Source organism: Prinia subflava (genome assembly GCF_021018805.1).
Source record: "Prinia subflava isolate CZ2003 ecotype Zambia chromosome W unlocalized genomic scaffold, Cam_Psub_1.2 scaffold_2cwr_NEW, whole genome shotgun sequence".
Classification (NCBI taxonomy): domain Eukaryota; kingdom Metazoa; phylum Chordata; class Aves; order Passeriformes; family Cisticolidae; genus Prinia; species Prinia subflava.
The window spans coordinates 275,525-287,049 of NW_026960607.1; the positions used below are offsets into that span (position 1 = coordinate 275,525).

At 38.1% G+C, this 11,525-nt stretch overlaps 1 protein-coding gene across 3 annotated transcripts in view; it reads right to left on the minus strand.

Annotated features, from left to right (window-relative positions):
• Window positions 1-1,663: 1,663 nt before the first annotated feature.
• The window catches only part of GALNT7 (polypeptide N-acetylgalactosaminyltransferase 7), a 94,775-nt gene continuing 84,913 nt past the window's right edge, over window positions 1,664-11,525 (minus strand). For 2 of the 3 annotated variants that reach the window (XM_063424302.1, XM_063424301.1), the window contains exons 9-12: window positions 10,993-11,211; window positions 8,743-8,841; window positions 7,333-7,461; window positions 1,664-3,899 (exon numbers count right to left, since the gene is read on the minus strand). In XM_063424302.1, coding sequence (XP_063280372.1) covers window positions 3,762-3,899; window positions 7,333-7,461; window positions 8,743-8,841; window positions 10,993-11,211 — 585 coding nt within the window. In that variant the 3' untranslated portion in view covers window positions 1,664-3,761. Of the gene's footprint in view, window positions 3,900-5,416; window positions 5,516-7,332; window positions 7,462-8,742; window positions 8,842-10,992; window positions 11,212-11,525 lie in introns of all 3 variants that reach the window. The other variant, XR_010083726.1, reaches the window with a different exon arrangement.

An 11,525-nucleotide genomic window follows, 5' to 3' on the forward strand; every position in this document is an offset into this window, starting at 1 on the left:
CAGGAGTTCAGAGTAGGCTCACAGGGTAAGTAAAATCAACAGCCAGAGGACCAAATGCTGGCAACCACTTCTGATGTTCTCTGAAAGTACATATTACCTTGGAAGATAACCACTGACACTTCTCAGATAAGTAAGCAGGATAAGATTTCAGAACACAGCAAGACCTAGTATTCTCATGCCTTTCATAGCAATGAGAACAACCAGAAACAGAAACATTGCCAATTTGTTTTCCCTTGAGTTATTTTTCACCTATTAAAATTGATGGATCTAAGCTCACCAGCAGGGAAGAAACAATAAATGCTTTTACAGAAACAAAGTTTGTGTTCAATTGTGGGCCTGACATTGGTCTGAATTTAGGCTTCAGGCTCTGCCACTGTCTGTGTGAAAGGCAAGCGAGCAACTTTCTCATGTTAGCCTGAGAAATCTTAAAGAGGAATTCAAACAAACCTTGGGAAGTGAGAAACTATCTGCAGGTGGTGTTTTTCTAACATGTTTACTGGAAAGAAATATTTACAAAAGAGTGTAGACGCTGAATAACCAATCATGTTCTTTGTACCGAACTACTCTATAAAAGTAGAATTTAGAAGAATAAAGTTTGCTCTCATCTTTACCATCATGGAGAGTCATGTTGTTATTTCTGTGCCGTCCGAAAACCATAGCAACATTCAATAGTGTAGATAATTTCTTCTTCATGTTTTTAAACTCCCCTTATTACTTTGCCTCCATAGATTCTTGCATAATTTGATGTTTTGTGCTTTAGATACAGCAAAATCTACCAAAGCACCTTTTGTGTTTTTACAGGCAGTGGTATATTTTGCTCTTTCTTGCAAGAAGGCTCACAGATCAAGAGTTAAGCACAAAATTTTACCATCTCTGGCATGGTGTAATAGATCTCAAGTTTCTTTATGTAGTTTTAGAGCAGTAAGTTGATAAGTTTTGGCTTTGGGGACTGCAGTTTGGAGGCAAATGGTATGGAAGAAGCAGACAGTAGTAAAGGTGACTGACAGGCATTAGGGAAAGAGAATCAGTACTCTAGGATGCTATCAGTGAGGACAATGTCATTGGTACTGTCCTAAGTGTGCTGTAGGTTCTCCTGGTGCCAGGGTTTTGTCAAAACAGCCTTTTGAAGTTTGACTACTCAAAAGTGCACTGACAGATATGGCTGGGAAGCAAGAATCCCATTTGTAAAAAAAGCTCTGTAGATTTCAGCACTTAGGTTCGCTCTTAGAACTTGTGTCTTTCATGCCCTGATTTAACTACATCCTCCTTGACTAAAGAACCATCTGAGGAAAAAATAAAGTTTGATTGAAACATGTTTTTTGGTGGAAACATAAATGAACTAAGATAAGACACAGTAAAAACACTACAAACTAGACCTGACCTTTGGTTCTACTCTCAAGTTCATTTTTTATGAGCATATTAAATCTACCTAATTGCATCAGGGCAGGTGATATAAAAATCCAAATATGTCCATGTAGCAGTTCTCAGTGGGAATTTAACATTTCATTTCACTGAAAAAAACCTGAGTCCTCACACATGCAACAAAAGGTACCTAAATAAAACTTAAAATAAACCACATGTAAGTTTGTAACATTGAAGTTGTCTAGATTTTGAGATATGGGAGTTTCTATAAAGATAATAATCCATTTTCACTCTGTAAAAGTATAGTAAAACAAAAAATTCAAATATTTTATTTACTTCACCTAAAAAACAAGCAACCCATGAGTAAGATACACATAGGTTTCCTCGATTTATCCCTAATAAATTTTTTAAAGATTTATACAATTTCTACAGAAACATACAGTGTATCAAAATCTGCATAAATCAAATTTATAAAATATGTAGAAATGCATAGTGATATTATCCTCAACTAACAAAGCAAGAATATGGGAATTATTTTTTCCAAGCCGGCTCTAGTAGGAAAAAGTCATTACAGCAACAGCTTCTTATGATCTCATGTTTTGTAAGGTTTCAGTCTCACATACAGATTCATATTCACATACAGCATCAGCTTTCAATGAATTGCACATAATACCCATTTAAAATGCACACCCGCACAATTTATGTGCCACCATTCTTTCTCTTATGCATAGTTGTATGATTAAATTAATCTACCCAACACACAAATGGAGTCAGTTTTCACACACACATAGAACAAGTACCGGCACAAAACCTTCTTTTCCTTTTTTTTTTTCCAGTTTCTCCCTCCTTTATTTTCTATTTTTCATAGTTCTGAAAGGATAGATAAGAAGTTTAAAGAAACTAGGAAAGATCCCAAACTAATAGATCAGTGCAGACAGATCTATAAAGATCCAGCTCTGTCACCAAATGATACATAACCCTTGTTAACATCAATGGAAGCTGCATGCAATGCTATTCTAGACTTCAGGGAAGTATTTAGTCATACTTAATTGTGTGATGTGTTTTAGGGGTAACTGTTATGGAATCAGTACACACTGATGTCAACATTTAAGTCACAAAATCTGGACAAAGGAAGTGAGGATAAGTCATTTCCCCTCCACCTCTCCATTCGTTCAGAGTAAATATTTATACTCCTAAGGGAGCTCGCATCAACTCCTTTTCAGAATATTTTTAGAAACAACTTCTTCACATTCTACTCTGTACACTATACCACCAAGCAGTTGGTTTTTTGTGTTTGTAATCCATCTGGAGAAGTTGCGAATAACAGAAACAACAAGAAAATTAGTACAAACAAGTGCGATTTCAGGATTTCCGTTTTTCTTTTTGATCTAAATTTGGCATCCAAACTGGCTGACAGATGTCCTTGTGACAAATTACACAGATGTGTTAAGTAGCTGGATGTTTTTTTCCTAATTAAAAGTTTTAGTCCACCTCTAAGTGATTTCCATTCAAAATAGCAGTATAAATGAAGTATTTGAGTTTTTCCAAGTTTTACATAATTGTGCAGCTTGTTTGTTTTTGTTGTTGTTGATTTTATTATTTTTATGTAAGGCATGGTTTAAACAAGCAAATTAGTGCTTATAAATTCTTAACTGGATTCGTGAGGGAGCTTACCTCCATGAAATTGTACCACATTAGCACTAAACTTGACAGTCTTCCTTCCACTGTACCAAGCATTCAGCCGAGCAGAGCAGCCAAACTGGCAACAGAAATTTGTCTTCATTAGCACAGTAATTACATAGGGTGGTATGGTTGGTCCCTACCCCTGATGACAGCTCAGAACAACCCACTGTAAATTTCCAACAAATGCTTTCCTTGTGAAAGAGAGAAATGAAAGAGGCACTAAATATGTTGAAATTTATCTTCCAAAAAAGCAGCATGACTGTGAGAGAAGGCCACCCTGGCTAATAACCTGTGGCAGTGCTTAGTAAGATGTAAAATTAAATAAAAATATACAACAGGTTGATAAACACCAAGTTCTATGAAAGTCTGATTACTCCAACCTTTTCAAGTGTGTGTAAAAAAACTGCCTTCAGACCCCTGAGTGTAATCCCAAAGAAGACAATGCTTTTAACTATGTTCCTATGAACCATAGCTAACAGCACATTAATTTACCAACATCTTGAAACAAAAAGATGTAAACATCTACAGAGTTTAAGGTAAAGCAGTTTTGTAAACATTAACTGTGAATGATAATGTTATTGTAATAATCACAGTTCCTCTATGTCCTTCATCCAAGCCAGGAGGCTCACAGCTGTACAAAGTTAATAACTGCAGCAGTTTTCAGGCTATTTTCAGTCCTGTACAAATGAATGCATCAGTAGGTAGGTTTTGTCTGTCTACACACTAAGGATGTTGTTCATTTCCCATTTTTGTGTTGCTTTACTGGAGTCACACTCTGAAATGAAAACTTGATGGAGGACTTCGGAGCGATCCAAGCACTTCCCTGATGGAATGTGAGTAAATCTGTGCAGATTCTGAAAGACAAAACCACCAGAAAAATGTGTTTGGTTTATTTTTGTTTGTTTAGGTTTCTTTTTAACATTTTCTTTACATCTGCAATATAGTTATTTACAAAATCAGGTTTCAGCATCCCAAAACAGAGCAGTTCTATACTCATTTTAGTATTTGTTAAACCTAGCACTTTGCAGCCTTCATATTACATCTTTGGTTCCTGTAGGTCCACCTGAGATGCCTCCTGTTTCTCTTAGGCAACAAACTGCTAATAAAATGAGCAAAACTCTATCTAAAATGCTTCTAGCCTTTTCATCCATCCTGTAACCAAACTAAAAGATTAACTTTTGAGCACAGCTCTATGAGGACTTCACTGGGCAGGTCCTCCTCCAGTAAGCCCTCACAGAAAGCAACTGCACAACACCAACATTAACCAGACAGGAGTGAAAAAAGAGTACTAACTTGGCTCCCTGTTTGGCTGGCAGAAGGAAGAGTAAAGAGTATGAGAGTTAAGTCTGGCTTCTGGAGCAACAGCAGGCTGCCTAAGGAAGTGCAGACCTATTGCACCAGGCACATTCAGGCTGGCTCTTGCACATCTGTCTCCTTCCACACCCACCGTGCTCCCCTGCTTGAGTCTCCCGTGTTTGGTCTGTGGCTCCTGTCCCATTTGCTGACCCCTTTGTGTGCCAGACACCCATTTGTGTGCCAGAGGCAGCCCTGACTTGCTGACTGGCTGCAGCCAGTGTGGAGGGGAGGGGAGCAGAAGCAAGCCCATGGCACCACGGCTGGGCCAGAGCTCTGCAGCTCTGCCCCATGCACACAGATACCCTCGGCATGGGGACCCTGTCTGTCACCTCCGCACACATGTGCATAGACAAATGTGGGTTCAGATCAACACTTGGCTGCTGTGTGGCCAGATATAGAGATCCCCTACCTGGAGAGAAAAAAGGATGTCTAAACAAAAGCAACAGGCAGACCACCACCAGCCCTGTTCTCGATGTTTGCTTACAGGCACTGAAGCTCTGCTACTGCTCAGTGCTCAAGTAGCACATGTTAGACTCACCAAACTGGCACACTGCTTCAGAGACAGCAAACTGACCAACCAGATAAAACCTCCTTCCAGCCTTAATTTACACAAGGCCACAACATTTTTCAGCAGTCCATAAGTGTCTCATTCCTTACACCTTCGTCATTAGAACAAGCAGATATGCCCTCTGTACTGCACAGCAGTGTGCCCAATTCCTGGTATTTGGTTACACACTCTTGGTGGTCCTTTCATTCTCACCCTCCCTTTTTTTCCTTTGAGAAGCCAGTGTTTTGTTCTACAGCCCAGACTGTGCTTACTGGGCTTCCTTATAACTTGTGGTAATAAGCAAACAATTATACAACTGGTGCTAGTGTAGAGGAAATGGATCTTGCACAAATTAAATTCTTAGAGAGAAGCCAAGTAACATGCTGGGATGTTACGCTAGAATGGCTGGAGAGTTAAAAAATGCTACGTATTATTCTGCTGAATATTACAGCTGAAGTTGGCACTTACCTGCCACTGCTTATTAATTTTTACATTTCAGGTTTAAAGAAATTTGTCTGTCTATCCAGCACACGAAAGCTGAGCTGGATGGAAATGGCATTATGTTACCTGATGTGAAAAACGTGAGATGATTAATTCATGTTCTTATGGTAAATTGGAAAATTATAAAGCTGTATAAATTTATATCAGGTAAAAAAGTCTATGTTTTAGGAGGCTTCTACAGCAGATGGTGAAACTGACCACCCTGAAAATCAGGCGTCTCCATTCAGAAGGGAACAAAAGACTTTGCAGCCTTCTCAAGTATTGAGAAGGGACCTGTTGAGATAAGCTGGTATCAGCAACTCACACCTCGGGAGCCACTTTCACAGACCATCAAGCAATATCACCCATATCTCGAACATTCATCAACTATAAGGATCCATAGAAACTGAATATTAACACATGGACTTGGGAGGGGAGCTCTTTTCAATCCGACCAGAGACGAATTTGTGTTTGAATAGCTAACCAAGAAACAAAGGGAAATATGGGGAAATACTGCCAGAGGCAGAATAAAGAGTATAAAAACCAAGCCTCGAACATGAACATGGCAAATTCGTGTACCCAGCTAGAGACACAGACGGCCAGGGTCTGTGTCTAAGAGTCACCCTTGGCTCCTTTTTTCCGGGAGAAACTCTGTCAAGTAGGTATCGCTGTTTGTGTGGGTTTTTTTATTGTTTAAAATTCTGTGATTTGATTCCAAATTTTGTGATTTAAATTTTTAATAAACCAAATTATTGAATTTAGAAATAAATTGTCCTGGTATTTATAACACCTGATATTTCCTAGCTCTGTGCAAACACCAGAAAATGTGGAGTGGCTTAAAGGATAACAAATAGATTTTTTGGCACTCCACTGTGCCTGCATCTTTCAGACAAACAATAAAGAATACAGATAACCAGCTAATGAATTAATAAATATTCAATATGTTAGCTATATAAGCTGAAGAAAAAATTGACATGGAATAGTTTCTTAGATGTAGAATCAATTTATATGTGACTATATCCAAGGATAACGTCACTCCTAGACTATTCAGTCTCACTTTTTAAAGAGACAAACAGAAATCAAAACTTAGACATTTTTTGAAGTAACAGTAACAAAGCTTATATGAATAGAGGACTTACAGATGTAGTGACTAAATAGACTGTAGCAGCCCTCACATGTATATCAGCCAACATTCCAAGTCCTTATTAAAAAATTATAGATTATGCAATAGCATTATAACAGCACCACACCCAGGATTATGAACAGAGCGTGTTATTGTTACCAGAGAATGGCTAATGAACAGGAAGTGAAATACTGAAGAAGACAAAGGCAACACAAAAAGGCAGAGTAATCTTATGTTTACCTGCTTCTATGTAGGCTTAAAAATATCTTCAGTCTTTAAACAGAGAAACACTTCAATTTAGACTGCCCAAAACGAGACCTAATACTGACCCTAGCTTCTATATGCACTCCAGCATTTAAGCCATCTTCTCAGAGCATATATGAAATAGACTTTATTGATATAGAGCATACAAGCAGAGAGGGTGATGGCACTAAAAGCTTTTCTAAAGTCTGTCACTAGCAGTGGACATGCTCTTTGCTTCCTCTGAGATGAGCTAACTCCTAGCATCTCTGTGGCAACAATTGTAGCCTCATGGAGTTTTTCTTAAAGATTTTGCTACAGAAGACAGCAACTAGAATCACTAAATAAAAAGATCTTGCACTACAGAAAGTTTTTCTAGCAAGCATGTATTTCTGAAAATGTGCCATTAACAATTTATTCGATTCAGTTAACCTTGTACTAGATCTTTAATTTCAGGTATACATAAAACAATTTTTTAAAGGTGGAAATAAATCAGTATGAAATCTAAAAATTTCTTTTCTTCCATATATCTGTTGCATACCTTGAAGAATTGCCACTCCTTGAATTCATTCTGATTGCAGTGTGTAATCATCATTTTGGATCCATCTGGTCCTTTAGTTAAGCACTGATCGTACTGCATGAGTTGATTTGCTTCGTTGATTCGGAAAAGCTAACGGAAAAGAAAAAGCCATTTTTATAACAGTTGACTCAACGAGCATTTTAGAAATACTGAAAATACAATGAAATTGCAATATTCAAAACATTTTCTGTTTTTATTACACCTGTCCTTCAGGAGGGTTCTTTATTTTCCATAACACACTTCTACTATCACAATACTAAATTTCATGGTTAACTTTCCTGTAGGACTTAGAAGGCCAAGAAACTTAACCAGAAAGACAAAAAATGGTAAAGGGATTCCTACTCAGGAGACTTCTGAAAGTGTTTTATTACAAACCTTTGTATGATCTGATGGTCAAACAACCCATTATCTTTATAAAAGCCTGGTAGCAAGTCCTTAATCCTGGACAGTAATTTCATGTGAAGACACTAAAACTTTGGCATTTTACCCATGGAGGAAATCAATCTAACTCATCCAGATACAAAAAGATTATCCTAGCTACTTCTTACAGAATAATTGCTACAGGGCTTTTTGGGTAGCATATGCAGAAAAAGTAGTTTAGGGAACCTTTTCATTAAATATCAGTATAAAAGAGACATTTCCAGGGGCTACTAAGAGCTAATCCATATAGGATTTCTAAAAACATCTTCCTAAATGCAATTTTACGATTGCCATGACAAAACTGCCTGGTTTAAGTTTCCATGGGCTTAAATAAGGACTTGAAATTCTGAAAAATTTTCCAACCAGAAAAGATGATATCAAGACAGAACAGCAGGTTTGTGTGGTAGTGTGGGTAGGTTTGTGAAGATACAGGTCAAACACAATAAAAGCTTGGATTGCAACTATCTAATAGTAATTATGTTATGTCAATTAATTTGTAAATGAAGCAGAGACAAATTTCTGTTCATTTCCTTCTCTCATGTGGTGGAAGATGAGTGACTGCACAAAAGTGCTTCATACTTAGACCAAAAAAACTTTGTTACAAATTGAGCCACGGTGAGTAAGGGTTTTTCCCTGAAGGATTAATTATTAAGTGAAGGTAAGTGGTGAATCAGGTGCAGTGCTAAGAACTGAAGCAGTGATACCGTGCTTCCTCATGTACCTGTTTCTCTGAAGAACAGATTATGAATTTGCCTTCACTTTCATACTGTTGATGTTTGAAATGGTATTTTCAGACTGCTGTATTTTAGCGATGTCAGTATGCTTATGGAAAACTCTAATTCCCACATTTGTGGCTGGCACCTAGGTGACTTCATATACAGGCTTAACAGAAAACCTGCCTGTTATCAATCCACAGCAAGCAATTCTTCAGACTTGCTTGAAGCTCCTTACCTGATTTCCTCCCATTCTGTGGCATGGCCCAAGCTCAACAAAGCCACCGTTGGTGTGCCCCATGCTGTCGATGCAGTAAGAGGTTTCAAAGCCTCTAATCTGGAAAAGAAGTTTTGCACTCTAAGTTAGTCTCAAGGGAAAAATAAGTGCTAAGGAATTCAGAAAATTCTCACTTATCTCTCAAACCAGAAACAGGTATCTGACAGAGGGATTAGACAAACCTGTGTATGAAATTTAAATACTGATGTTAACTGTTCTGGGAGATGGAGCTTCAACCTGCCCATGCCAATTTGCAGGCTCTTTCATGAGTCAGAGTATGGTGATAGTCAGAGTTGCAACGCTCAATTCCAAATTAATAAGATCAAAATATAGGACTTTCAAGTATTTTAATTTATGCAATCTCCTGTCAGAGCATGTTCCATCTCCCAGGTCTTCATAAATAAGCTCAGAAGCTCAGGTAAATTTCTCTCATCTTGTGGATGAAGAGAAACAGGATGTAGAGAAGTTATGCACAGCAGCAATTACCCACAGCCAGACACAGCCCACTGACCCAGCTGCTCAGATGGACCTTCTGCAGCAGCAATTACACAGGAAAAAAAAAAAAGAAATAAAATTGATGAGAGGCAGGCACAGGCACAGGAATAAAGAAGCAAAGTCCTGTCATAAAGCATGTCTCAACCGCTGATTGTCTCACTCCCTTCTCAGAAGGAACAACAAGCAGCCTTACAAAAACTTTATGACACAAATAACATTTTTTCCAGACCTATTTTCTTTGCCAGAGCTTCTTTCCTCCTTGTAATGGTATAAAAGGTCTGGAGGACTAAGCTTAGACTCTTCCAAGGAGTGTTAGGGAAGATGAATCCCATACTTTCATACCCTAGAGTTTGGAAATGCAATCAGTGTGGTGCTACAAATGGGGGGAGTGGTGACAGGATTTCCCAGATGTAGGATAACTAGCAGCTTGTGAAGAAGAGTTGAAGAAAACTTCAGAGAAGTCTCTGAACTTAGGATTTTCCTGTTGCTCCATCAGACCCACTTGCTTTTATCAGGGATGATTTTCTGCAAGGTCGACACTATTATTTTAAGCTCTTCAGATGCTTTCACCTTGGTGAACAGTAATATTTAGTGTACCTTCCAAACCCTTTATGTAGATTCCAGAGGAGCTGTAAGGCTCATATAGCAGCTGATGCTTTGTGCTAGCTTTTAGGTAAGAAATCAAGGTAGCATTCTTCTTCTCAGATAAAAGATTATTTGTATCCCCTTTCACCAAGCACATGTTCTGTATCACTAATTCTAACATTAAGAAATTAGAGATGACACTGGCTTGGTGATAGGAGACAGCACAGATCTGTATTTTCTAATGTGTTTTTGAAGCTACAAAACCATGTATCATATTCATCATATATTGGGAAAGAAGGTTGCTAAATTTGGTGGTACACAGGAGTTTTCCTCCGCTAGCAAGTAGATTTTCTGATTTTCCCTCAACAAAATGCAGAAGTGAATAAATAGGAGAGACAGGGCAAAGATGTAATCAATTGTAGAGGGGGAAAAAAATCTGAAAGCAGGCAGGAGACTTGCAGTAAGTGCTTGCCAAGGTGTGGGCCAAATGCCAGAGCGAGAGGGGCAGAGTTCAGTGAGGAGTCCTGCACTCACCTGTGATATGCCAGCTCTCTCTGTCAACCACTTGAAAGCGCCGCATTTGTAACCACATTCTTATTTTAGTGAAGTCATAATTTTATACACTAATGCTGGAAATGATGGTTACAGAATCATATCAAGTTATTACACGCAGGTAAGGGACCTGCTGAGGCTGTAAATGTATGAGTACATCCCCATCTAGCAAACACAGGCAGAAAGAACTCCACCTGGATTTCATGATCTCTTTTCTAGACCTTCACATAAAAGATATTTTCCCTTATTAATCTTCACCAATACTCCTACATTCAGGATTCACATTTTTTTCTTTTCAGAAAACTTAAATTCCAATTATGGAAAAACGTGCTTTGGACAGGGCTAGACATAAATTATCCTTCAAGGACCTGTGGAACTAATTAAAAATGACACCTGCAAAGGTAGATATAATTTTTTTCCTGGGTTACATCCTTATAGCTCTCTGGTTAGTATCATATAGCTTAGTATAGAAGTAATCAAACAGCCTGTTCACATGTCAAGTAGCAAGTGCTTCCTTTTCATTTCGCAGTTTTTAAAAAAAAACATCTAAAATACATCGACGTTATGTGCTGTACCTACCTCTCCCCAGTCCACATTTTTGGGTGGTAAGGGATAATATGAAGTTATATCATATGCTATTTCTTCCATAAACCACTTAAAACTTTTGCAGTTGTGATCTTTACGGAATTTTTTCAGCTCAGATATATCTCCATAGGGCAGTGCTTTTGTTTCCGGCCGGCTGGCATAGAAGTAATCCTTGTATTCGTCCCACCACACTTCTACAACTCTGACATAGTTCTGTGAAGAATAAAGACACTGCTGTGACCTCAAAGCACACGCAAACAGGCCAGAAGCAACTCCTGGTTAAAATCAGAAATTTAAGGATTTATCCTCTTAAAAAGTGACAGCATAGTATTATTATATAGCAGTAATAATTTGTCACTATCTGTAGACTATACAAGACATGTGAATATTATTTTTGAGTGACAGTTTAGGACTGAAGCCAGCAAATTAAACTGGGTTGCTTAATGAGAGTGCAAAGTCGTTTTCTAAGATTAGAGATTATTTATTTGGAAATAAAGACTTTAGTTACGGGTGCAATAAAATGTTGC